The sequence below is a fragment of the Lathamus discolor genome, chromosome 4 (assembly GCF_037157495.1).
Source record: "Lathamus discolor isolate bLatDis1 chromosome 4, bLatDis1.hap1, whole genome shotgun sequence".
Lineage (NCBI taxonomy): Eukaryota > Metazoa > Chordata > Aves > Psittaciformes > Psittacidae > Lathamus > Lathamus discolor.
This window is the reverse complement of record NC_088887.1, coordinates 30,765,703-30,793,281: the sequence shown is the minus strand read 5'-3', so window position 1 is coordinate 30,793,281 and position 27,579 is coordinate 30,765,703. Positions and strand designations below refer to the sequence as shown.

The 27,579-nt window shown below is 39.6% G+C and overlaps 1 protein-coding gene across 2 annotated transcripts; it reads right to left on the bottom strand.

The window, feature by feature from the left end:
• Positions 1–582: 582 nt before the first annotated feature.
• On the bottom strand, positions 583–23,547 carry IFNAR1 (interferon alpha and beta receptor subunit 1). 2 transcript variants are annotated; one of them, XM_065676842.1, is made up of 11 exons: positions 23,441–23,547; positions 14,663–14,783; positions 12,181–12,374; positions 11,337–11,494; positions 10,040–10,187; positions 9,014–9,128; positions 8,003–8,205; positions 6,735–6,889; positions 5,757–5,910; positions 3,524–3,678; positions 583–2,103 (listed from the first exon to the last, which is right to left on the bottom strand). In XM_065676842.1, exons 1-11 carry the CDS (start codon positions 23,490–23,492, stop codon positions 1,879–1,881), a joined length of 1,680 nt encoding a protein of 559 aa, XP_065532914.1. In that variant the 5' UTR covers positions 23,493–23,547; the 3' UTR covers positions 583–1,878. The 2 variants fall into 2 exon arrangements, with proteins under 2 accessions (XP_065532914.1, XP_065532917.1); XM_065676845.1 differs by having other exon boundaries at positions 3,524–3,651.
• Between the last annotated feature and the right edge of the window lie 4,032 nt (positions 23,548–27,579).

Sequence of the window (27,579 nt, the reverse complement as noted above, 5' to 3'; positions counted from 1 at the left end):
CTAGAAGAGCAGGGAAAAAACAAATCCAAACCCACAACTTCAGTACACGTGCTTAGAATAGCTTCACTTCTGCAAATGCCCCAAATGAAAACATATCCCCAAACTCTACAGAAGCAGATCACAAATAAGAAAAGCAGGCTGAAACTGAAGCTGTCCAGGAGAAAAAAAAATCCAGTAAGGCCAGCTACAGCGTACGTCACTAAGAGGTACAGTTGCATCAACAAGTTGCAAACTCAGATCGTGCTGAAGAGACCACACAAATACAGACAACTTCATACCATCTTTCCTTTAAGTATCCCACAAGAATCCAGGGATGGAAGCTATTTACCAAAGACCACAATGACTGGAATGTTTATGTTCAGCGTTCTTGTTTTAAGCCCTGATTCAGAAAATGAATTAGCACTTTGTCTAAATCATGCAGCACTCCCAACATAAGCCCCAGTTAAATTTATATATGATATTGTTCACATTGGGTTTTTTAGGAAGGAAGAATAACTGAAGGCTTACGGGAAACTTCCCAAGTATCCACAGTGTAGCTTCAACGTCACTATGTCAAAAATACATGGAACCAAGAAAGGGATAAAGAAGTAAATGTGCAAAATATATTATGTTCTTCAATGAACACAGGGATATACAATTTATAAAATTAGATCACATCTTCAAAATTAAAAAACCAACATATAAATACCAACAGTTTGTTACAATAAACAACATGAAGCTCAAAACCAGTTTACTCTAAATCAATTTCTTCATACAAAACAACCTACTTTTAAAAATTACTCCAGAAGAAAGTGGTATGCAAACTGAAACATTATTGCAGCAGATTATTATATTTTTTCCAAAGGAGAGTCTGTTGGCAAAATGAGACTAAAAGCTGGAAAAGCTCCTCATCTTTCTGTTAAAAGGCATTTCTAAATTCAGCTTTGGTCCTTCTAATTACAGAAGGAAGTTTCCTCCTTGTTAAAAAGGGATTCACACTTCTAGACACAGTTCAATTAGAAGCATTAATTAAAAAAAATAAATAAATCAAATCAAGGCCTCTTAACATGCTTTTGTCATTTCAGTTTCTGTTTGTTTTTCATCCTAAATGCAGTGAAAATCTATTTGACCCAACCTCTATTTAGAAAGAACTTCCACTCTGAAATTTTCCTTTATGGTAAAGTGAAGTGAACCTCCTTCCTGCCTTTTCCCCTCCTCATACTCACCCTATGGGAAAAGAGCACCCTGACACAGGGACACAGATGTATGCACAAGCCAGTGGGATACATGCACAAGGAATTCTACAAGTGGACTCAGAGCAGCTACCTCACTGAGGCTGCTCTTGGGCTCCTTGCATCTCTTGTTCTGGACTAGATGAACCAAAAAGCACTGCCTCTGAGGGGGCTGGAAGAAAATGTCAGAAAAGTTCCTAAAATTGTATCAGGCATCTATTTCCTTCTGCCTGTGTAAACATCATAAGATTCAATACTGGAATTTAAGGCTTCTGTCACAGTACACACTGGCATTTAAAACAAATCTTTAGGATAGTCAGAAATTCTTCTTGTGGAACAGAGTAAACTTTTGCTGAGGTTACCAGGTTCAAATATATAAAGTGTGCAGATCTGCTCCTCTTCAGGCAGACAGTATTCTTTTTCTCACATGATGAAGACTCAGTCAAAATGTGTAAGGTATGAGGAATCAAGTGTGCTGTAATGGAACTTCAGTTAGCTTGCAGCAGAGAGGGCATGTAACTTTCCACTAACAAAGTGCAGATTTGGAAACCTGAAGACAAGGATCCCAAAGTGACACTGTTCTCCTTCAGCTGGTATTGTCCCAGTTAAAAGTTTTTACATGTTTATTATGCTGCCAGTCCCATTATGGCTTTTATTTTCTTAGATGTTATACTGTTTCCTTTTCTAACATTTCTTCTGATACTTTGCTTTCTGTATTGTCGTCATTAGAATAATTTCCTGAGTCTCGACTGCTCTGTTTAGAATGTTTGTAATCTTTGAAAACAATTTGATTTACTTCTTCTGTGATGATAGTCTCAATTATAGAACAATTTTCTGTTGGATCTTCTGCAGTTAACAGATAAGGACTGCTAAAAAGCTGTCCTCCAAAACCCTGCAAAAAAAGAAGCAGAAAAAAAGAGATGAACGTTCATATGTAATACCGAAATAATGATTCTGCTTAAAACCATAGCCGTACAAATCTGGCTTATCATGTTCAGCAGCATCATGAGGTTTTCTACCTGTAATACCATTTGTTTCCTTAAGTTCACAAACTCAAAGTTAGGGCAAAGTTTAGTTGCATTTGTAAAATCAAACACTAAAGAATGACTACAGTTAATCTCAACTCTTCCCCTATGCCTGTAGTTGTCAACCATCTATATAATTGTGGTACTTTATTGACTATAGACTTATGAGGCCACAGAAGACCTAAAGAAAAATCCTAATTTAGATGAGTTTCAAAGATCGTATGGTAGCATGGGAATGAGGTGTATGCTTGTAAAGTCTACAAATCATCATCAGTTATAAAGCAAAGTTTGAAACAAGGAAGAGGAAGTAAGCCGCTGCAAGCCTTATAAAGCTCTCAACAGTGCACTCCTGCCTATCCTATGTACTTTAAATCTATTCTCTGAAGTGGTCATTTATATCAAACCCATCAAAAAAGTTTCCAAATATGCACTGCAATTATTATGTTTACCAGTAATGCATTAATTATGTTACCATTCTACTAAACAAACCAGCTAAAATGCTGCCCTACAAATAACTTAAATTCAGATTTGCCCTTGTAAACTACAAGACTGGTTTTAAATTACCACTTTATTCAGAAAGCTTTGTATGCTGCCTATCCTAGGAGCTTCAGTGAGATGATTGCATGATAACCTATGTAGGAAGGTAATACACTGCTCAACGTCAGTGTTTGAAGACTCATAGAGGAAAGCACAGTGAAAAGCATTTCAGAATACACCAATACTTACATGTTGCCCTGTTCGTTTCAGAACAGGATCCCTATCAAGTACTACCTGTGCCAGGCTCAGCTGGAAATTGGACAACATTTAGAGACCAGTCAGGCTGGTAGGTCACGACACTGTAGGAATATTTGCTGCCTGCTACATTAAAATTTCCTCTGAAGACTGGGCTTGCATTTTCACTTCCTCTGAGCATTAAAGGCTGGCAAAAAGGCTACAGCATGCTCTTCCAGGTAACACAACTGGAAAGCATTTCTGGTCTCACTCAGCAGGGCAAAAGTATAGTATCACATTGGGTAGACATGCACACTCTGGCATGAAGGCTTGCTAACAACTCTTCTGCAGATAGAAATAAAACCATAGAAGTTAAAATATTAGCTAATCACAGAATTCTAGAAATTGATAGTACCCATTTTTTCCATAGGAATAGCTGCACTCTCTTAAAACTTACATAATTAATCTTGGCATACCCATAAGAACACAGAATAACGGATAAACACTTAATATTTTGCATGATTTTTTCTAAAAATACATCTGCTTAACGAATGAGAAAAATACATCTCATCTTACCTCTATATTCAGAGGAGGTTGGCATGATGGAAAGAACACATATTTGATTTTCCTGTAGGCTTGATACAGGGCAAAAACAAGAGGCACAGCCACAAGGAAGACAGCAATCAGGGCAATTACAAACGTTGCTAAAATGACCAGAGGCAAAATTTTATCTAAAAAAGTTAATAAAACACATTCAGCCTAGGTATTCTTGAACTACAAACATTACAGAACACATTATTTCCAAATCAGCTACAGTACACTTCGCATTTCTACAGTACTATAACCAGCTATGATGATCATTACACAAATGATCATCCAATAAATGATGCCATTCCAATATCTGAAAGTTATTAAAAAACCAGCACACAATACTCATTCTTTACAAGAACACAGGCATTCCAGGCAGGATCATCCAGTTATTCCCAGTTATATGTCACTACTCAACAGCAGGACAAAAAGTCTGCACATAGCTACCATGAAGCACTTGATGCACGTAAATCTATTGTGCTATTGCATGCATGCATGGTCTAACTCCAAGGCACAAGGACTTGGGGGTATTGGTAAATGAAAAATTGGATGACCGGGCAATGAGACTTTTTACAAGGGGCTGTACTGATGGGACAAAGGGCAACGGTTTTAAACCGAAGGAGAGTAGGTTTAGATTGGACATAAGCAAGAAATTCTTTACGAAGAGGGTGGTGAGGCACTGGAAGAGGCTGCCCAGAGAAGTTGTAGCTGCCCCATCCCTGGAATGTTCAAGGCTGGGCTGGATGGGGCCTCGAGCAGCCTAGTCTAGTGGAAGGTGTCCCTGCCCATGGCAGGGGGCTGGAACTGGATGAGCTTTAAGGTCCCTTCCAACCCAAACCAGTTTGTGAGTCTATGGTCCTGCATTCCTGTTTTAACCCAGGAAATGTGGAAAACCTCGTAACAAGCTAGGTTCAATTCCAGGACTTAAGGGCGAGACCTTATGGTAGAAAGAGTTTGCATGACAGAATCCAGCTTTTGATAGCAAGATATTGTAGTCAAAGAAATCTTTTATCTGTATATTCACGAGCTATTCAGTGCTTAAGTTGCAAGAGTTTTGCAAGCTTCCTCTTCCTTTCCACCCTTCTGCTTTGCAACGTATTCTCTGGCACTATCTCTTTAACAAACAAACTGAAGAGAGTTTGAACATACTTAAACCAATACATACCAGGAAACACTTTACAAATAAACAAGCTGAGAAAATCAGGTCTTTTTATCTCTATTTCCAGTTAGTACAAATGATCAAAGAATTAAAGATTTCCTCACTGGGATATAAGAATGTACAAGAAGTACAGGGCTGTCTCTCAATACCGAATCTTGGGATGTACTGCTTGACCTTCAATAGCCTCATTATTGTAATATGATATAGATAGATATCTGTATAGAAGGGTACAGGGAAAACTAGTAGCTAACTAGTAAAATACATTAAAAAAAATTATCTTATGAAGGTAAAAAAGTAACTTCTATTTCTTCTTAGGCTTGATAAAGACAAAGCACTGAGGACTACAATATAAATGAATCCTAAAAGCTTAAGATATGAGAAAGTAGCATTACTATTATTACATTTTCTCAGTTTTAAGTCAGTTTGGGTATTTAGCAATTTTTCTAGCATTACAACTGCTAATACAAGATAACTGGCCAAATTAAATTCAACAGGTAACTGGCTTTTACGTTCTGAGTAGTGTAATCCATCTACAAATGTATTCTCATTCTGCAAAAGGTAAGTTTGCAGTTATAATGAGCCTGATGATTTGCCTCTTCACACTTCAGCACAGGAGCTTTTCTGAATATAATTAATTCACAGCAGAATTAAGACAATTAAAAAATAAGTACTCTTGAAAACAGCATTTAGTGATTCCTTGCACCCTCCTAAAATATCTTGAAAGCACTGGAAATTAAAGTCTGCCTATTAACAAGGCATTGTGCATTGTAATTCATAATCATTACGGTTATTAACCTGAGATAATTTCTAAACCGAGCTGTGTTCTAGAACAACCAAAATGTAATTGTGATCAGGTCAGAACAGCAGCAGTTTAGCTGTAGGAGAGAACACAGAGCAGCAAAGTAACAAGACTGACATTTTTGATCTTTGCCCAGCTAGGTGCCAACTCTGAGGCCATCAATTCATGCTGCAAATGTTTTTTAACTAGTGAGACTTGCAAATGCCTATAAAGGGTTAACAATTTTCCTTCCAGAGGTGTAACAATTCCCACGCTCTTCCTACCTCCAGGTGTTTTGATACATTCCTCTTTGCTGAAATGACTGCTTTTGTTATAAGCTTCTGAAAATGCCTGTACTTTTACACAGTACAAAGTCGAGGGTGTTAGATCAGAGATTGACCCTATTGTCTGTTTTATCTCTTTCACTTTGATTTCCTCCTGAAAAAGAAAAAAATGGAAGAACAACATGCACATAAATAGTACAAGAGTCACCTAAATAGATTAGAATTTCAGCCTCTGCTGAAGAAGTAATTCTTCAGACACTGTCAGACACTGCTCTGCGCTTGGATTAAATAAAAGAAACCACACAACTCTCTCCTAAGCAAACACATTCAGGAAACATCAGCAAAAACCAACTGCTTTCACCATACTGAAATTTTACAGTTCAAAGTAGCGTGCCAAGCAAAACTTTTTCCTGTTGCAGTTTGTTTTCTTCTTCCATATATTTACACATACCCGTTTACTGATTACTGTAAAATATTTTACTGTAAGCAGCATTTAAAGAATATGGAAAGATCCATTAAAAGCATGCAAGACTTCATCGTTTTATGATACATATAGTAATGTATCATATAGCTAAACTACAAATACAAAAAGAGAATTGGAGAGGTTGGAAGCTACATTTAATTCAGACAGTGCACACAGTCATACGATAACAAAGACAGTGCACAAGAACCCTACAGCTTCCATACTAAAGTGAGCTATTTAGCAGTTTGTACAAAACTCAGTGCAATTCTGCAAATTGTTACACTTTAGCCACATCAATGGAAGGAGATTAAAATCTCAATTACTTTGTGATAAAAGTAATCTTGACCAGATTTTTAGAAGAATCTTTCAGCAAAGCGAAATAAAACAAATTAATTGCACGATTGATAAACCATATACGTGCCTCTTTGAAAATAAGCTTCTTAAGGAGAGCTCAAACTCCGTATTTAAGTCATAACAAATTTTATCTACTGTTTAAGTACTGAACTACTTCATACCTCATTATTTGATGAATTCTTCCAATACAGAAGCCGGTAAGACAAGTCATAATGGTCTCTCATGACTTCACTCTCAGATCCTCCTGGAGGAGAAATCTGGATGTGGAGCAAAGCATTACTGATGTCCAGCTTTACACCAGGAGGGCCAATTTCATCTTAAGATGTTTCAAAAAAAAGAAAAAAGAAAGTTAAAAATAAGACTGAAATAATAATAAGAAAAAAATAAATGCATAACATACTGTAAATGAAATCTGTGTCTGTTTCTAAGAATGTGTACTTCAAAGTCTAACTTGACTAATAGCTTTATTCAGAATCTCGAGTCCTGAGAAATATTTCAATTATTTTCTCTTTCCACATCCATTTATTGCTTCTTCAAGTTTCAGTGACATGAAATACACAGGCTGTGGGATCAAATCTGTGCATGCCAAAGTGAAACGACTCCTCAGGATACGGACTCTCTTTTTCACATATACTCTCTTTCACAGTTAGAGTATAGTTGAAAAGCAAGAAGCATGACAGTTTTGTCTTCTCTTGATGCATTATTTACCTATGTTCCCTTATGTTACTGTAGAATAATCTATTGCCAAGACTTTAAAGATAAACATTTCTTGACATTTATGACTGACTTGAAGTCAAATCTTTTAGTAAGGTCACATTTCTCACAAAAATCAAAACGTGCAACAAAGACAAAAATTACTGTGATTTCATTCTGGAAAGTGTATTTTTGGCTTAGAAGTCACCATCTTTTAAGACTGCTTTTCCATGAAGCTTTTCAGGGTTGTATGCCAATGTAATACTGCGTCAGCACAAAATTCAGGGTGCACTGTGCAGTGGTAGAGAGACGGAGGAGATGAGAGATGATGCGCAAGAAAATAAAGGCAGTAGATTCTGAAATTATTCAACTTTGGCATCATTTCTGAGATAAAGAAGTGCTCCCTGTGAATGGAAAAAGTCAGACTAAGGGTATTTCTAGCACAAACACACACAGTGATCAATGCAGTACACAGTGATATTATAAAATGCCATATAATGGCAGCTTTATGGTTCAGTTTTGTAAAGGAAATGATCTAATTCTAAATACAGTGAAATACTGGCTGTGCTGAATGGAGAAGACAATGGAAAAAACTTGATGAGGCCAGGATTCACAACAGTTTCTGTAGAGGAACTATGTATTTAGTTTCATTAATCTAGCACGTTTCTTTTTGCAAATAACAGCATTAAGTACAAGTTTGTTGAGAAACGTAAATTTAAGAAAATATGTTGCTTACTTGTTATCAGAGGATCTACTTTTACTTCATTAGACAAACATGATCTATTATATTCATTTATGGCCTGCACACGGAGGTAGTAAGATCCAGAAGTCGTAGTGATGATAGACGAAAAGTTGCATTGTGTATCAGTGATGTTTTCACACGCATGTACATTGAGCCACTTCACCGAGTAATCATCATGAAGTTTCTTCAGATACCCACTGCAAGAGATATTTTAACAGTTTTTGACATGAAGCCTTTGAAGTCAGGGTGAAAGGGGGGGAAGAGTATGCTGACTTGTGTTACGCAGGGGGGGGTTAATTTTGGAAGAATGGGCTTCTTAGGAATTTCTCATATTTGGAACATCATTTTCTCATTTATAACTGAAACAACGAATTTAACTGGATCAGGAAATATGAATTAGTGCTTTGTGAAGCCTCAACAGAAGGATTATTTATCAGTTTTATACATTTTTAAAATCCAAATAAGCTTTTATATAGTTCCATTAAATTGAGTATTTTTCTGTCATGACAAAGGAGTTCTAAAAGAATGCTAGAGATATCTCTCCTCTTCATTTAGATGCTGACCACTATATTTGTGCAACAATTGGATACTAAGATACAGTTTTATACACGTGATGGGGTTTTTTCCATGCTGGGATCTGACCAGAAGTAATCAAACTTGTTGACAATTGAAACCTTGAATACCTGCATTTTTACCCACTTCTAGTCATCTAATTTCTAATGAAGCAATGCAAACATCTTTTAAAACTTAATGTGTATTTAGTAGTCCATTCCATCTGGTATTTACACTCTCAAAGCCTAGTACCCTGAAATTCTAGAATATGATGTTATACGCAATTCTTTCAAAAGCCACACTGCTCAGATGGAGTACCCCAATGTAACAATGAATAACTACTTTTTGTAAGTATTTCACTTTAACTTCTAGTAACTATTTGCAAAATACAAAGGATGGCATTTAGAGTGACAAAGCCTCTTTAAACAGAGATATGGAAAATGTTTAACTCACATGAGATACTGTACATTGTAGCTCACATGTTGTTTATACTGATTAGTCCAATGTAGATGAAATTCCATATTCAAAGCAAGAATTCTCAGATTTGTTGCACAGAGTAGGTCATTCACTGGTCAAAATAAAAAGGAAATATACAATTACTGAAAAGTTTTATATTATGTACAACAGTTTCTCACTGAATGGGTATTTCTCATGTAAATTGTCCAATACTTAAAAAAGTAGTCTGTTTTCATCCATTATAAAGATGCAAATCAAAGTCAGTGACATAATATACAGCATATTAAGCCTTAAGTAAAAACAAAAATTACTTAATTCAGAAAAAATTAAGAAACTTGAGAGTAATAGAAAACTGGTTCAGCAATAACTTCATGAGAAAAACATGTAAAATACACATGTATAAACATGAAGTGATTTTGATGTACCATCCATTCAATCTAATGTTTGACTTTTGACGTTCCCACAGTAATTTTTTTCCCGAAACAAACATTTAGAAGTACTTAAACTCACACCTGAAGCACACACAAAAGAATTTAGACATCCAAAACAAGCAACGACTGGTGGCAAACTGCCACTAAGCCATTCTTCAAAATCTGTAATAATAAACTCACCAAGGCCTGCATAAAAACCAGTATTACTTTAAGCTTAGCACAACTCCATACGCATTCACTTACTGCCAAGTATACAAAAAGCTTTTGCCTACATACACATCCCTTTCCCTCCTGATTCAGTCACAAATTCAAAATCCTCAATTTCCCAAAATACAGAAAGTAGCTTTTGCAATACAAATTAGTGGACAGAATTTGCCACAGAGCAAAATCTTTTTTGTACTACTAAGGCTAATATTGATAGGCAACATATTTTATATTGATTTAAAATAGAAAATATACATCACTGTCAAGTCTGCTGTTATACCAAAATGAGTAAGAATGTAGCACTTCTGCCTATTTCTATTGCTTTAGAAAAATTTACTTTGCAACAGTTTAAGTAATCATTTTAAGACAAGACAATTTTACTCTGTACCTTTACGGGTTGTTTTTATACAATGAATGGGACTGAATAAGCCTTCCTGCAGTTCTAAAGGAAGAGTTGCTTGAACTTTCAAACAATAGGTAGTGTCTGGTGCAAGATCATCAATTGTGTCAGTAGGAAAAATACTTTGACTTCTGAACTGTAAGAAACAATTGCAAACAGCATTTGAAGAGAACTGTTCTTCCTTATGAGCAGTAATTTTTTTTCCCCCTCCTCCAGATTTCAGCCCATTTATATATTATGCCTTAAAAGTCCTAAAATAGGGAATTGAGGACAATATATAAGCTGAATAAATGCTAAAGGGAAGTCCCAACTTAGCCACGTGACTGAAAGGAAGGAATACATCATGCTCCTTTAAGCACATGAAAGTGTGGAGGGATTGTGGCACTGCTCTACATGACGCATTACTCGCCACACAGATTCAGGCATATAGTCAGAAGAGAAATAGTACACTTCCGTCCCTCAATTAATTGAGCAAAAACTTCCCCTGCCTTCTCCCGCTGCCTCTCTGCTTTCAGTTTACCAGACTTTTCAACGACTAACCTTTGTACACAGCTTGCACTTAAATTAAAGCTTCCACCCCCATCCCACTCTGATGTGTAATGATTATAACTAAGTCTTCAAAAGGAACATAGATACTCTTCAGTTCCTGCCCTAATCTAGCTGGCACCAATTCCCCTAAAAGGATAGGGAAAAAAAAAAAAGAGACTGCTTCTACTTTGGTCTTTACAGAATAACTGGAGCTGCTGTACGAGATGCACATTATGGCTTGGAAACTAGTTCACAAATTCAAGACCTCAGAAGAATCCCTAAAAACCCCAACCTACAGTGTAGAAACAGAGACCTTAGTTAATGACACAGAACAGTATACTGACAGCTTTAGTCAAGCTGTATGGTCTCAGTAAGATCAAGTTAGCCTCTTACTTCTCCTTTATATCTATATGCCTTACTATAAATGCTTTTTCCCACTGCCTTGGACTCTTTCCCTCCCTGTTCCTGCTGGCTGAGGGTGGTTCCTGATCCAACACATGTGAGATAGTTTCATCTTCTTTCTCATGCATTGGAAATCTAGTTCATAGAAATACAGACTCTTCTCACAAAATATCTAAGGCAATCCTCCAGTAAAAACAAACCCAGAAAAGCAAACACCCTCTCCCAATTTAAAGGCTGCATAACAACAGTTATACACAGTTACCTAATTAAACCACTCTATTTTAGAACATGAAACAATTGAAGTACATCTCTGACAGTTATATTAAGGTTAAAAAGTAATTATAAGTGATCACACCTCTGAATTTGATGAATTTTCCCAGAGAACTACTTTATATTTAAAATCTAGAGGGGTTATCCACATTTTTCGGACCTCATTTTCTTCTGGAGGAGAAACCTTAATTTTTATGACTCCATTCATGGACTGCAACACTATTCCTGGGGGTCCAATCTGAGCTGTAAATATTAAAAGAAAAAAAGTCAAGCATGATTATTTAAACAAGATAAAAAAAGGAATTTACATTCATAAGCCCATACTAATTGCCTATAGCATCTTATTATTCTAAGACAACAACAAGATCACAGTAACTGCCTATAGGATCTTAGTTTTCATGAGTCTCAGTCAGTATCTAATAGAAATCTATTCTAGCAACCAAGCGCTGCTACCTTGTTCTAAAAGCAATGAAGTCAAAATGCAGTGTTACTTGTTGAATGTTTTTTAAAACCTGCAGTGAAAAATCAGCATAAGTTTTTCTCAAACATGCAAGGCAAGAAACCGAGCTCAAAGAAATCAATCCAGCATTGAGGGAAGGCTTCAGCAGCATACTGTACTGTAACTACTGAAAAGTCACAAAGTTAGAAGAAAACTTCCAGAAAAGTCCGATGTCAAAAAGGATTTTTCTAAATTCTAGAAAAATGCAGACTGACAGAAAACTCTGTCAGGAAAAAACATCACTTACAGTATTTCCCCCTTTCCAGAAAGAGAGAATTATAACATTCCGTGACCTGCAAACACCTTAAATTATGTTCAGGTTGAGAAAACCACCAGCTTCTGTTGTAATGAGCCACGGAACCCACCTAAATTTTTTCCACAATAATGTGCTGAAGAACATTAAATGTTACAGTATATATGGAGCTCATACCTATAAAATATGGAATCATTTCAAAAGTGCTAGACCATGGAGACACTTCTTCCCTTCTTTCAGCCCTTATACGCACATGATACGTATCATAGTATTCAGTTATTGCTGAGGAAAAGTCACATTCTGTGCAAGTAACATTTTGACACCCAGGCAACCCCTTCCACTCTGTTCCATTTGCCTCAGTATCTTCAAACCTGTAAGAAAGAAAACACACCCCAAAATAAAACTAAGGCGCAATTTAAGTCTTGAGATTCTTTTCCTATTCTTCTTAATGCTAGTAAATGTCACACCATTTAACGCTGTTATATCACCAACACCAATGCAAGCAATGTCATCTACTTTGTTACCCTGGAATTCATATTGCAATTTTAATTCATTAACTGAATCAATTTATTAAGTTAACCTTATTGCCAAAGGTTAACTATCACTCTGAAAAGTCTGACACCAGCTTGCTTTATTCACCATGTGAACACACAGTGCCAGAAAACAACATCAAAGAATGGTCAAAATCCAGAATTATATCCTTAGTACACAGTCCCAGGCTGCCAAGGATTTTATAATTTGTCGGAAGAAATTTAGAAGTCCTGATGGCAAGATGTGCTTAAAAGAGCATAAAACCAGCAAAAATAAATCCAAATTCTGACATTAGCAAAGGATGTAGATTAGGGGAAAAGAAAGAAAGGACAAAAAGGGAGTTCAGCACTAAGCGTTGGAATAATCAGCTTTACAGAAGCTATTTTTCTTGTGGGTTAACAAACATACACACCTTTTTAAGAAAGACATTTCATACACAGATTAAGTACGTCCTGACCAGAAAAGAGACACAGACTTGAAACAGTAATTGTTATCCTCAATGCCCATTTCATCTTTCAGACCAGAATTATGTTTTTAAAATAAAACTGTTTTCAAAGCAGCTTTCTCATCTACACATTGAAGATGAGGAGGTGTTTGGTGTTGGCTTTTTCTTTTTAAATAAACCTAAAATTATACACTAGGCAATCCTAAAATAAAGAACTTCAGTGATTTTGTCACAGAAGTGTTTTTTGATAGTTTCTTCTCAGAAAAAATACAAGTATTTTAAAAACACCAAATGTGTAAAATCAAGGAAGCATTTAAGAACAAAAATGGTTTCACATCCGGTGATTAAAATTTGCAGACAAGAAATCTGGATTCATAAATACTGACAAATTACCCCCAAAATACACTGAAAATTCTCTCAAAAATCTGTGTGTGGCCACAATATACCTTAATTTAAAAGCAAAACAAATGCACACAATATGTGTCGTGTCCCATCCCCCCCCAAGAAAACCAAAACACCAAACCCAATCCAAATCACCAGAGAATAAATAAATCTAAATACTACATTTCTAAGTGCACAGGTTAATCTTCTCGAAGAACCACTTGATTGTTAAGCATTACTACCAAGGGTGTCCTGCATTTATAACATGTCACAACTGGTTAACAGTCTAATTTTAAATACGAATGAGAGAAATGCCAACCTTATGAAGTTCAACCATGACAAGTGCAAGGTCATGGTCAGAGCTGGGTCAGAGCAATCCCAGGCACAGCTACAGCTTGGGCAGAGAAGAGATTCAGAGCAGCCCTGTAGAGAAGGACTTGGGGGTGCTGGTCGATGAGAAAATGAACATGAGCTGGCTTCAGTGTGCGCTCGCAACCCAGAAAGCCAACCGTATCCTGGGCTGCATCAAAAGGAGCGTGACCAGCAGGTCGAGGGAGGTGATCCTGCCCCTCTGCTCTGCTCTTGTGAGACCTCGCCTGGAGTATTGTGTGCAGTTCTGGTGTCCTCAACATAAAAAGGACATGGAACTGCTGGAACAAGTCCAGAGGAGGGCCACGAGGATGATCAGGGGACTGGAGCACCTCCCGTCTGAAGACAGGCTGAGGAAGTTGGGGCTGTTCAGCCTGGAGAAGAGAAGGCTGCGTGGAGACCTCATAGCAGCCTTCCAGTACCTGAAGGGGGCCTATGGGGATGCTGGGGAGGGACTCTTCGTCAGGGACTGTAGTGACAGGACAAGGGGTAATGGGTTAAAACTTAAACAGGGGAAGTTTAGATTGGATATAAGGAGGAAATTCTTTCCTGTTAGGGTGGTGAGGCACTGGAATGGGTTGCCCAGGGAGGTTGTGAATGCTCCATCCCTGGCAGTGTTCAAGGCCAGGTTGGATGAAGCCTTGGGTGGGATGGTTTAGTGCGAGGTGTCCCTGCCCATGGCAGGGGGGTTGGAACTAGATGATCTTGAGGTCCTTTCCAACCCTAACTATTCTATGATTCTATGAAATGAAGGACAACGCTTGGATTCCACTTCATTTCCAGACTTGGTCTTCCCAGCCTCTACTTTCTGGATTTCAAACCATCTCCAGGAGTTTTATGTGACAGTATTGAGAAGTATAGTAATTAATTAATATGCTCTTCTACACAAATATGTGTCAGACATTGCTGGCTTAGAATAAAATTACTACTTACCACCTGTATTCTGCTGAAAATGTCACATTGGTATCATTCCCAGTGTAGTTCCAACTTAGAGTGAAATTTGTATTTACAACATAGACCTGAATATCCTCCGGACTCCTCAGATTAGTTTGGCCTACAAGACAGTAACATAAAGGTATACAAAGATAGGGATAAATAATTTGCACATGACTCAAAATAACTTCTGTTAAAAAAAGAAAAAAGGAGTTTTACACTGAGATAACAAAAAAAGTAAGAGTTAAGAAAACACCACACTACTCAAATGACACTTCAATATATAGCTCAGGATATATATATACTCAAGTGCCATATATATGTATTATCAGAGGTGCATCAGGTAGCTCCTCTGCTTGTTTCACTACACAGCTCCTTCCTCTGTGCTTAAAATCTTTCTCCCCACACTCCTTTAAAAAAGGTCTATACAGTTGTAACATTGGACGCCTGTGTTCTCTTGATTATAAGCAGTCTGAAATGCCTTTAAGCTCACATTTTTTAGTTGGATCCAACATCTGGATCTCAGCTGCACACTGCTAGGGATTGACCTAACACTATCGTTTCACAGTTGCAAAACAGACTGAGTGCAGCAGACTTGTTTTATGTCACGTGTTACTCCCATAAATTAAACGTATTGAGCATAAACCCCCTCATGCAATGCTTCACCGCATGGCAGATCTTGTATCCTGCTCACGGTAATCCTGGGTTTTCTTTTACACAAAGAGCAGTGCTTGTGGACTTACGGAGGGCAAGTGCTAAGTCTCAGGACACATATAAGAATGTCCATGACATCAAGGGAAGGACCAGCCCATGACAAGAGAAAGCTTAACCAGCAGCTTGCCAACAGGAGGGAAGCATGCATGCTAGAATCATCTGCTGGAGAGCTTGCTCTCTCCTCTATTCTCCACCATTCAAAAATACTTTAAAAGCCCCACATGCCTCATAATTACCTCATATTCCACTTCCTACAGAAGACTGCTTTACCGTTAACTTTGAGATATGCAGAATCCTAGGTGTCCCATTTGAGATACAATTCAAGTATCAGAGGACAGATGAGGGTAACTGCTGTGGCAGAAGGAATTACTCTGATACTGACAGAAACTGAAGCTCATCCAGCTATTTCTGAAGTACTTTATTTTGAATTACTTCACAGCGGTATATGGCACTGCTTCAAAGCGGTGAGGCAAGAAAGTTCTAATCAGGGCTGAAAGTCTGGAGTGAAAGTTTTCTTTACGAGAAACTAAACCAGGCTGTGGCTTACAGAGCAAAGGGAAACAGTGTGAAGGCACAGGGAATACACGCGAACTGAGGAAACCTCAGGCAGAAGTCACTAAAATTATACCAAAACCACCAACCAAGAATATCCAGATTTACAGAGCTTAAGCTTCATCTAAATCCTTCTGCCTGCTACCCTATACCAGGTACTGCTGACAACCCAGGCTATGTACAATCTAGGCAGCAAATACCTCTCTGTCTTCTAAGAATGCACTCTAATCTTCTAACACATCAGGGGAAAAATAATAAAATCCACAAAATAATTCAAAAAATCAAATCACCACAGACACCTCTGTGTGACTCTATTTTTAACCAGTTATGTGTCACATTATTAATCACCTCCCCATGGCTACAACCTCTAAAAACATACGTTAGTCACCATGTTTCTGAAATTGCTTTTTGATTATATTTGGAAGAAATCAGAATATATACATCCTATTTCTCCTGGGCAACCAAAGTCTGTTCGCACATCTAATGGGTTATCTTGAATTTGATTTTCACACTGTCCCTTCCTTGCAAAAACTGTTTCATATTTTACATGATGTCCAAGTTCTCTTTCCAAAAAGGAAAGGTATATAGAAAAGTGATCTATAAACTGAAGTCTCCAAGATCTTTTTGGAGTCTTGGAGTTGAAGTGGTACGCACAGACTTTTGGAAATGACTCCTGAAAGCACAAAACGTGAAAGAAAAGCAATTCAATAAAACCCTGTGGATCCCACTACAGGAGTTTCTTCTACAATGCATTGATTTGTTACTCCTCTAAGCTGAAAGACTAAGATAAAGCCCAGGGAACGCCAAACCACATTTGATCATCAGAAAATAAGAAAGCAAACAACTCTTTTTTTCAGATATTTATCTAACAGATGGCTACAGTTCAGCCAAAAAGCTTATGATAACAAAGGCAGCTAGTTCAGATTTCTGAAAAAAACCAGCAGTTTTGAATATTTATAGCTCTTCACAGAGGAAATGCTCACTTCATGGGAAAACATTATTTTCACTTTATTTGAGAATGTTTGCAGTAAGAATCAAAAAGTCTGGAACAAAAAAGTTCCACTGGCTTTTAATAATAATAATAGTTTAAAGCAACCCCCCCCCCAATTCTGCTATTACCATAGAAAGTATAAGCCTGTCAGAGCCACCAAATTTGTCTGAAAAATATCACCACCTACAGGAATTGAGAGATTGAATGTTATAACCTTGCTTAGCAAAACTCGTTGCTTCATGAGCCAGTGGAAGATTATTTAAGTGTCATGATACAGCATAACACCTTCAATTTCAGTTGTAAAGAAACATCAACAGATTGACATCATTCACATCTAAAGTGTAGGGTAGTGCTTCTCGCTGTAAATATGTGTATTCATGTATTTGCAGAGACTTAAATATAATTTATACACTCAATCTGTTTAAATATTTACCTTACTAAACATCATGATGAAAAACCTGTTTCAAACCATCTTTTTGGAATGTAATTCAACCTCTGACATTTGAATAGCCTCCTAGAGCAGACCAAAAGTAAGATTTGGTTTCCTGAATTCTCTAGCAGCACACATACCAGATTTAAAAACCTGCCACAGCAGTACTAAACTTCTAGAAGTCTTTACAACAGGAGATTCCCAACGCAGATTCTTTACCTTGAACAACATAAAACCTCAGAGTAAACCATATAAACGTAGGGTTCGATAACACACAGTATTAGTTGAGAACAATAATGCACCTACAGAGCTCCAACATAGGAAAAAAAATGCTACTGTATCTTAAGACTATCATTTTTGTTTGTCTTGTTAGGAAATAAAATATTCACTGCACTTCCAAAGGAGCTTTTCCACATTTTCAAATCCTTATCTCATACACAGCATACAGCTTTACAATAAATATTTTTCATTTGAGGTCAGACAGGAAAAAGGAAGCCTGGAAGCAGAAACAAAACGGTTTCAAGACTCCTGCTCTAACGAGGTACACTTTCTTGCCAAGTTACAAAAAACGTGCTTATGTAAGACATCCAACTAATGTTTAAGTAAGGCCAGCTTCTGTTAAAAGCTGGTAAATACCACAGGCAATAATCATATCCTCTCCCTGGACACAAACAGTATTATAAAAAAACCAGGTCTGGATTCTAACATTATTCCAGCCCTGCAGTAGGAGCACACAGAGAACTAAAGGGTTTATTCCAGAACAGCTTTGGTTACAGGCACAAAAGACGACTGTCACAAGCCTCGGGTTTGACTGCCTTTTTCTCTGAGAACCTTCTCATGCAAGTTTGAACAAGGCTGGACTCCATCTTGACATTTACCCTTTTTTTAATCCTCCTTACAAACTGCTGAAACAAGGTATTAAGAGCCGTTTTCAATGGCACACAATTACCTTTACTTTAATAAACTTTAATAAACAGAAACATACTATTCAGAGATATCACCTGTAAAATTAAGTTAAAGTCCACTACAGGGTTAAAAGTAACCGTTACCAATTACAATTCAGGGAATTCTCAAACAGTTGTTCAGTGTTATGTTCAACAACAATGTCTAAGTGTGAGAGCACTTACAGTCAGTGCACAGCAATGGTCAAAAAGGGAGAAAGTTAGAAACTCATATGGAATTATGGGAGTAAAATAGGAAGCTTAACATCATTATATAAATTCATTTTAGACTTATTTCCCAACGCTGCATGCAGCTCTAGAGTGCCCATTCTCGTTACAGAGCAGAACAAGACAGAGAAGGGTGACAAGGACAACCCAAGATATGGAACAGCTTCTGTCCTGGAAAGAAGAACTGATTCTTCAGCCTGAAAATGAGATGGAAGGGAAGTTATGACAGATCTACAGATGCCTAGTGAGTGGCATGAAGAATGCAAGCAGCCAAAGATTGTTTGCTGTTGTCTTTGCACTAAGGTGGAAGCATCAAATCAAGCACCACTCTTCTCTAAGCAAACAAACTGAACTGTTGCTTTACTGGATGCTTAGTCAACCTGTGGAATGCCTTCCCTTAGGACTCTCTGAATGCTCAACTCTTACCAGGCTTATGAACTCAAGAGTGAAATACAAAGTCTCAACACTACAGACTGCCATAACATTATGTTGTGAAGTGTGACTATATACTTGATTTTTTATTCTTACCTACTCAGCTACCAACCACTGCTGTAGATGAACACTGGACTGGACAGCCTTCTGCCTTCATCTAGTATAAAACATAACAGAAAAAAAAACCCTGAAAAAAACCCCACAGCACTCTTTGTAGACCTGTCTCAAGCTTGATGAGGTACTTTCCTCCTTGCCCTGGTAGGAAAACCAGATGACTGCTTCAGAAGGGGCTCCCAGTCCTGACTGACAATCAAACTATCTTCACCACAAAATCAAATATCTTATCCAAATTCAAATACCTATTTATTGAGGTTTCAAGATCACAATTATGGTCTTTCATTTGTTCGTCTCCTGTTGCAGGTAAAAAGAGGGATCTAATCAGAGAGACAGCTGTAATTTTATACTCTGAGGAATGTCTTTGGTTGAAATTTGTTAAAAGTTAAATGATCATCAATTCCAACTCCAACCATTCTTTGATTTACATTAGCTATTATGAAGAAGCTCTTCACTATGAGGGTGGTGAGGCACTGGCACATGTTGTCCCGAGAAGCCGTGGATATTCCATCCCTGGCATTGTTCAAGGCCAGGTCGAACAGGGCTTTGAGCAACCTGGTCTAGTGGAAGGTGTCCCTGCCCATGGCAGGGGGTTTGGAATTAGATGAGCTTTAAGATCCCTTCCAACCCAAACCATTCTGTGATTCTATAAATTTTAACACTTCATAATCACCCATTCATATATTTGAAGTACAGAAACTGAGCTGGAAGAAACCTTGTAAGGTCACCTGTACTTCACACTGAGGAAAGCAGGTGGCCAATTCTATGTACATAACAGATGTTTGTGTAAAGATGCCCTATGGTTTCCACCACCAAATAATCTATTTTTTTTACAGGCGTCTGATCTGAAATATTTTGCTATCCTTACCACTAGAGATTAGAGAAAGCTTTCTGTAAAACAAAAGCAATCCTAAATCAGATTTCCTAATAGATTCTACTGGAGGTCCGAATCTTCGCAGAACAGATCCAAGTTTCCTTACAGCAAGGACACTTGCTTAGCTTCTGTTCATCGCCCACGAGTTTACATACTGCAAAAGCCAGAGTCAAGCCTACGGCTCCCCTAAGCACATTTAGCCCATGTAACTTTGTCAATGGATATTAAAGCGTATTAATCTTTAAGTCAGTCATACTTGAAAACTATGTTAAATGTGACTAACAATAAAAACTGAATGGCAGCAACAATTCTTTTAGTTTTCAAGACAAATTTTCTAGCTTTCTGAATGACTTTTATTGTTCTCTTTTTCATTCTCTCCAAATGGTTGAACTTGCTTGAAACAGTATGCTTCAGAAAATTACAATACTCCCCCTGAGATTAATAAATGGAAATGTAGCTTATAAAACACATGACCCAACATCCTCATTCTAATTAGCACTGCGGTGCCCCAATATTTTTGGGGTTTTATATAGCATTGCACTTAAACTTCTATACATAAATTACAAGGCATTGTAACATTGCATCTTCCCCTCTTCCTTGAACTGATATTTAGACCATCCTTTGTCATCCTCTCTAAAAGACCCCAACACGTCCTTTTCCAGTACTAGCATACTTTTTCCTAGAGTATTTCTCCAGTTTGTTGGGATACTTCTCAATCTTACGCCTGCTTTTCAAAGCCATTGTGAGCTCCTCCTGCTTAGTTATATCTGGATTTAATAAGCTTACACTGTTCTATCATGCATATTACTAGCAGAACCCAACTGATACATCCTTCCCTCTTGACAGTGAGCTGTAAAAAAATTTGATGAGCTGGGAAAAAAAACATACATAAATTATTTTTTCCAATATGCTTAAGATATTAATACACAATATAGCTTCAAAAGCAATACTAAACCAAAATACATGCAACTGGAGCTCCTCTATCTGAACAGCCTTTTACTTTAGTATAGCAGAAACTCATTTAATGTGATATTTGTTTTCAGTACTACAGACATGCATAGACAATACACCCAACCATCCTTTCACATAATACTCCTTAGTTTCAGTGTTTTGTATTTTCTTCTCTAATAGGTTTTCTTAAATCCCAATGAACCCAGGAATGAAGGAGTAAACTCAGCAAAGCTTAATTACCTGAGAAATTTTGTTATTTAGCTAGAAACCAGATATGCAAAGTAATATCTAAAAATCACTACATCTTCCTGGCTTATTTTATCAACTACTAAAAGCCAGAAATTTAAACTGAATTAATGTTTCTTCACTTAAAGCATAACGACACTTTGGTGTCAGTGTCAGGACAACACTGACAGATAAGACTTTATGGAAAGAAGAGGTTAAAGAAAAGCTTTTAGCATGATTGCCTATCTTCCTTCCCCTGGCAAATTTTAATGAACTCAAATAAATACAGAACTGTTCTAATAAAGATCACAATTTACAGCATTTTAAGTAATATTTTGAATAAATGATGGTTGAAAAGAATAACATTATAGAATAGCAAAAAACATTCAGCATCACAAGAACCAGACAGATGCATCACCTTCAAATCACTTTCAAACATTCAGCATCACTTAGCCAGACAGAAGTATACTCCTTCAGGAGAAAGCAAAGGGGAAATCCCACCAGAAGTACATAATGGCTCAATGATTATCACATTAAGTATGAGGCAGAACCAATGGAAACTTTAAGTCAACCTTTCAGCATGGGAAGAAAAGGAAGACTGTTACATGTGACATTAAAAGAGAAGAAGGAAAAAAACACAATAAAAGCCACAGCCAAACGCACACCAGAACAACTGAACTGCTGCTGGTTCTGTGGGCAGACAGGGGCTGTAAAGAACCAGGCAGAACTCTTACTGCAAGAACTTTTCTACAGGAGCAGCAGAGAAGAACTGCTGGTTTTCACAAGGTAGAAGGCGAGAGGTTACTGTAGCAGAGCAATTACTTCCAATTTTAAACTTAGTATGTGGCATGCTAGTCATTTGATATAACATGTGGGTTGATCAAAGTAGCTGCATGTATCACATGCTTCCAGTTTGGGGATGAAATTTGGGGCTGATGCATAAACAATTCACCTACAAACCAAATGGCTGAAAACAAAGACAGAAAAGAGGTCCCATTGCTACTTCTCTGTTTGTATCCTATCATGAATGTAAAGTACAGACCATTGAAAACAGCCTCTCTCTAGTCTTCTTCTGGGTGCACTGAATTAGAATACTACTACACTCTTCTACAGAATTCAAGAGTTTAGGTGGCATCAGAAGCAGCATGCACACACTGGCAGCATGCACACACTAGCCCACAGCTATGATATTTCCATTATTCAACCTAGCTTAGCCCACATACTCTCTCTTGCATGTCGCAATATCCTCTAAACATGCAGGAATATAATTTACTTAAGGCCAGCTCATCCAGGCTACACAACACTTCCCCCTTGAAAAAGGTTTTGTTCAATAGCTCTTTCTTGCTGCCTAAGGAAGTAAGAAGAGGCACATATTACTGTCTTGCGAGAAAAAAAATCCTCACCCTGAAATTTTACTACTCTTATTTCCTCATTTATACTTCAGGCTCTGTCAGGTTAGACTGAGATGCCTTTCAATCACAGAATCATCAGGGTTGGAAGAGACCTCTGGAAACCATCCAGTTCAACCCCCCTGCCAAGGCAGGGCCACCTACAGCAGGTTACATAGGAATGCATCCAGGCATGTTTTGAATGTCTCCAGAGAGAGAGACTCCACAGCCCCCCTGGGCAGCCTGCTCCTGTGCTCTGCCACCCTCAATGGAAAGAAGCTCTTCCTCCTGCTGAGATGAAACTTCTTGTGTTTTAGTTTATGTCCACTGCTCCTCACCCTGTCGCTGGGCACCACTGGAAAGAGTCTGGCACCATCCTCCTGGCACCCACCTTTCTGCTATTTATATGCATTAACGTGATCCCCTCTCAGTCTTCTCAAGACCAAACAGGCACAGCTCCCGCAATCTCTCCTCCTAAGAGATGCTCCAGATCTCCGACCATCCCTGCGGACCACCACTGGACCCAAAGCAGAAGCAAATCAATAAACCCCAAAACCTGTTTGTCCCACGCTCAAGCTGCAGCCGCTACAACTCACAGATTGCAAGCTGAGCTTGAAGAGACGGAGCCAGATGAAGGCAAACGAGACGCACACAGCTGCTGAACTCTGGAGTTGAGCCCAAGGCCCTCGACACAAACCTAGCCCCACTTACCGAGGCAGACAGGCACACCTACCCAGACCCCAGGCCTGCATGACTTTGCACCCCCGCAACGGGCTCCGGGACCATGTGCCCCCTCCCAGCGCAGCAGGACCGAAGCGGGAGTGCCCGCAGCGGCACGTCTCCGCCAGTGGGTGCCGGGGACACCCCACCCTCCGAGAACGGGTATGACAACAACCCCAGATGCCAGCCGGGTGCCGTGCCCGCTCACCGGGACCCACCTGCGCAACGCAGAGGCAGCGCGACCAGGAGACAGGACAGAAACAGCGCCATGCCCGGCGCCCATCTATCTCTCAGCGCAAACGGCGCCCACACCCGTTCCCGGAAGGCGGGGGCTGCTGCGCATGCGCGGGAAGGGGTGGAGGCCGGGCGGAGCCTGGCTCGGAGCGCCGTGTTAGCTGCGGTAGGGTGATGGTGGGGTAGCGGCGCTCCTTCAGGCCTTTACTTTCCGGTGGCGGCAACAGGACACGCTTGAGGAGAGGAAGGGAGGTTGGGTGCTCCGCCGCCGAGGAGAGCTGCGGCAATTGCGCGTGTTCCCAGGTTCTGCCATGAATCACAGAATCAGCTATGTTGGAAAAGAGCTTTAAGATGAAGTCCAGCCGTTACCCCAGTGCTGCCAAGTCCACCACTAAACCATGTCAGTGAGGGCCTCATCTGCACGGTTTGTGAACACTTGCAGGGACGGTGATTCCAGCACTTCCCTGGGCAGCCTGTTCCAGGGCCTGAGCACCCTCTCTGTGAATACTTTTTTCCTAATATCCAGTCAACCTCCCCTGGAGCAGCTTGAGGCCATTACTTTTTGTCTTTTTACTTGGGAGAAGAGACTAACACCCACTTCACTACAACCTCCTTTCAGGTAGCTGTAGAGAGCGATAAGGTCCCCTCTGAGCCTTCTCTTCTTCAGACTAAACCCCCCCAGGTTCCCTCAGCTGCTCCTCATCACACTCGTGCTCTCTGCACCCGCTCCAGCACTTCACTGCCATTAGGCTGGTGCAGCTCGCCCAGCATGGGGACTTATCTCTTACAGCCGGAAGCAGTAGCAGAGTGGCCGATCCCTGGCTGTGTTGGCAGCGACGGCAGTGCCGAGCTGCCCCGAGCCTCCCGGCGGGTGGAGAAGAAGAACATCCCTCGGAGGGCGGCTTTACCTGCTGAGAGCACAACTCTGCTTTCTTGTTTGCGTGCAGCAGCCCCTGCGCTGCTGGGTGTGCACCAAGAAATGCAAGCTAATGCTGTGCTCGGTGTGGGCAGGTGGCCTGGTGTTGGCAGCGTAGATGCTCGGTGTCCTTGGCGCATGCAGGGCTAACCTTTGCCCTCCCGCATGGGGGGGGCGGTTAGTGGTTGTGCGACTCTGATGTGCTGTCTTAACGGCACTTGTGTTTCCACCCATGTTGTTCTGCCCTTTTCTGGTCACTGTTACTTCATCCCAACCTATGAAAAAGAAAACCTGGGCTTAGAAAATTTGAGCTGTTGAACCTGGAGAAGGCAGCATGGAGACCTCATAGCAGCCTTCCAGTGTCTGCAGGGGGCCTACAAGGATGCTAGAGAGGGACTATTCGTCAGGAACTGTAGTGATATGACAGGGAGTAATGGGTTCAAACTAAAAAGGAGAAGTTTAGATTAGATATAAGGAAGAAATTCTTTACTGTGAGGGTGGTGAGGCACTGGAATGGGTTGCCCAAGGAATTTGTAATGCTCCATCCCTGGAAGTGTTCAAGGCTAGGATGGACAGGGCTTGAGCAACCTGGTGTAGTGGAAGGTGGCCCTGCCTACAGCAGGGGGTTGGAACTAGATGATCGTAGGGCACTTTCCTATGATTCTGTAAATGTCAATAGAGCCCATTCACACAGGTCACAAAAAATTCCCCATTCAGCTTAATCAAAAATATTAAAAATTGGGAAAGCACAAGATGCATTGAGTCATGGAGAGGAAATGTAATTCCTCTCTTTCAATAGGGCACTTGTCTGGGGGAAATTTGCGTTGTGGTGCAGTCTGGTTGAATGAATACTTCAGTGAGTATTGAATGTAGCATGCATGCTGCAGTTCCTGAAGTGGGACCCAGCTCACTTTTTGCAGGCAGAAGTTCTGGATTTATGACTAAAAAGCTCATCTTTTCTGTCTCATGTTTTTCATGAGACTGCCCAGCTGCAGTGGTTGGGAGGGTAGAAGTCAGGTTTTACCTTTCGCTTCCTACCCTCTCAAAGCAAGAAGCTCCTAAGTGGTCACAGCAATGTGTTCAGAGATGAGGATTTGAAACTCTGGTAGGCAAAGGTCTATGTCCTCTACATCCTAGGTATTAATAAACATTATAGTTTTTTGTTGCTTAAGGGGGTGATAGTCCTTCCAAGCTTACTTCTGGATAAAAGCATTCTTAGCTGCTGTTGATGTCTCTTTTCCTGTGAGGTGCTGCACATGCTCTGAGCACATCTGCTAAGCCCAGGCTCTCCTGGGGTACTGATAAAGTGATACATAACTAGAGCTTTAATTCTTTTGGCCTGGAGGTTTTAAGAAATGTTTAAGGGTAGCTAGAGGGCAAGATGCAAAAAATCCACACAATTACGTTTATGTTGGGTTATAAGTGCAGGGATCCTTCTTGAGTCGATGAGGCAAATCGCTTCTACCATCTAAGATGGCAAAATTTGATCCAAAGTATTTCTATGGTTTGCATCATCTTTTTCTATATTATGACCTTTCAATGATTTCCTTTTCTGAGATGGTCATCAGCATCTAACCCCAATGTCAGTTTTGCTTGTTAAAAGCCAATACCATTAGTATCTAATTGTACTTACAAAATGCAGATGCTGTTGATTCCTGTAAATGAATGAACATATATGCAGCATTAGCCAGTGCAGGGATGTAAAAGCTGCAAACTTGTCCTACCAAAAAATCTGATGATTGAGAAGAGGCTGATACCATTACAGTGAACTCTGTGGCAAGAGGTTGTGGATAACCATGTCCTTTGAAACACAGGATGTCTAATGTTCTCTAGTATGCTACCAGTGCGTGTACCTAGCACAACTTCTTTAAACAAAAAAAAAAACAAGTTTATGGAGTGTTTAACCAATCAATGTAATTTTAGTTTCTAGTTTCCATTACTAATTTGTTTGGATCAATAGATATGCAATGCAATATATAATGTGGAAGTGTATTTATTGTATAACAGAATAATAGCGAATAATAGCCTATTACGTACCACTTTGTGTGGGCCATCATATCTTGCATGATTATCCTATGACATAGTCAGTGGACAGTCATTGAGCAGAAAGCATGTTGTGATGAAGGTAACAAAGTAGGACATAATCTGTGAAGTATTGTCAGCTTCACCACAACTTCCTGTGTGATTTTGTGTAAACTCATTGCTCTTTAAGACAAAAGCTGTTATTTATCCTTTTTCTGAAGCTGCAAAAACACCCAACTCGGCAGATGAGCGTTGCTGAAGTGCCTTTGCAATCTCAACAAGAGGATTTCAAAGCAACATTCAGCATAGCGGTTGTACTGTTGGTGCTCTTTGATAAATGGGGTGAAATGGCAACCTTTTATTAGCTTATAGGAATCAGGAATGCCATTTTCGGGAGACAAGCCTTCCTGGTGGCAGTCTGTTGTGGACAGTTCTTTGGTAATTTTCTCATACTGATCTCATGTGGCTGTGCTCCTCACAAGAACTAGGGCTCTCTGGGTTGGCAGTTTCCTTGAGAAGGAGCTCAAGTGGCACATTGTTATGTCCACAGTGTTAATGGCTGACACCAAACAGGCCTTCACTTTGTGCATCACTGATGCTATGCTTCTCCAGATCAGGAGGAGTACACCCTTATGGGGTCCAACAGAGCCAGCGTTAGACAGCTCTTTCCCATCATAAGATGGTCATTACTGTGAACAAGCAGCAGATGTGTCCCACAAGGGTCGTTCCTCCCTTTCCCAGGGCTGCTGGGTTTGCTGTACGCGTGCAGACCATGTGTGTAAAACATGCACACAAGGTTCGCTATTTCCTGGAAGTGTCATGTTTTCTGATGCAAGACGCACTTTCAGGAACACTTGGACAGACACCTTCTGCACCTGCAGCCTGTTGCTGCAGACATGTGAGCAACACCTGGATGAACAGTGAGCAGGAGCAGGAGCAGGCTGCTGCTATCAGAGTGGTTCATACGGCCTCTCTCAGCTTCCCACAGACTCTTGGGACCAAGGTAGGGAGTGCAGGGCTATGGGCTGTGCTGGCAGCAGTTGCTATGGGATGAGAGGAAGGCTCTGAACATCTGAAGTTTTTGGTGACTGTGTGTACGTGACTACCAGCTCTCGGCTAGCACTGTTGTGAAGTGCTAAAAGCTGAGATATATACTTAGTGTTTTTTTTGGGGGGTTTTCATCTT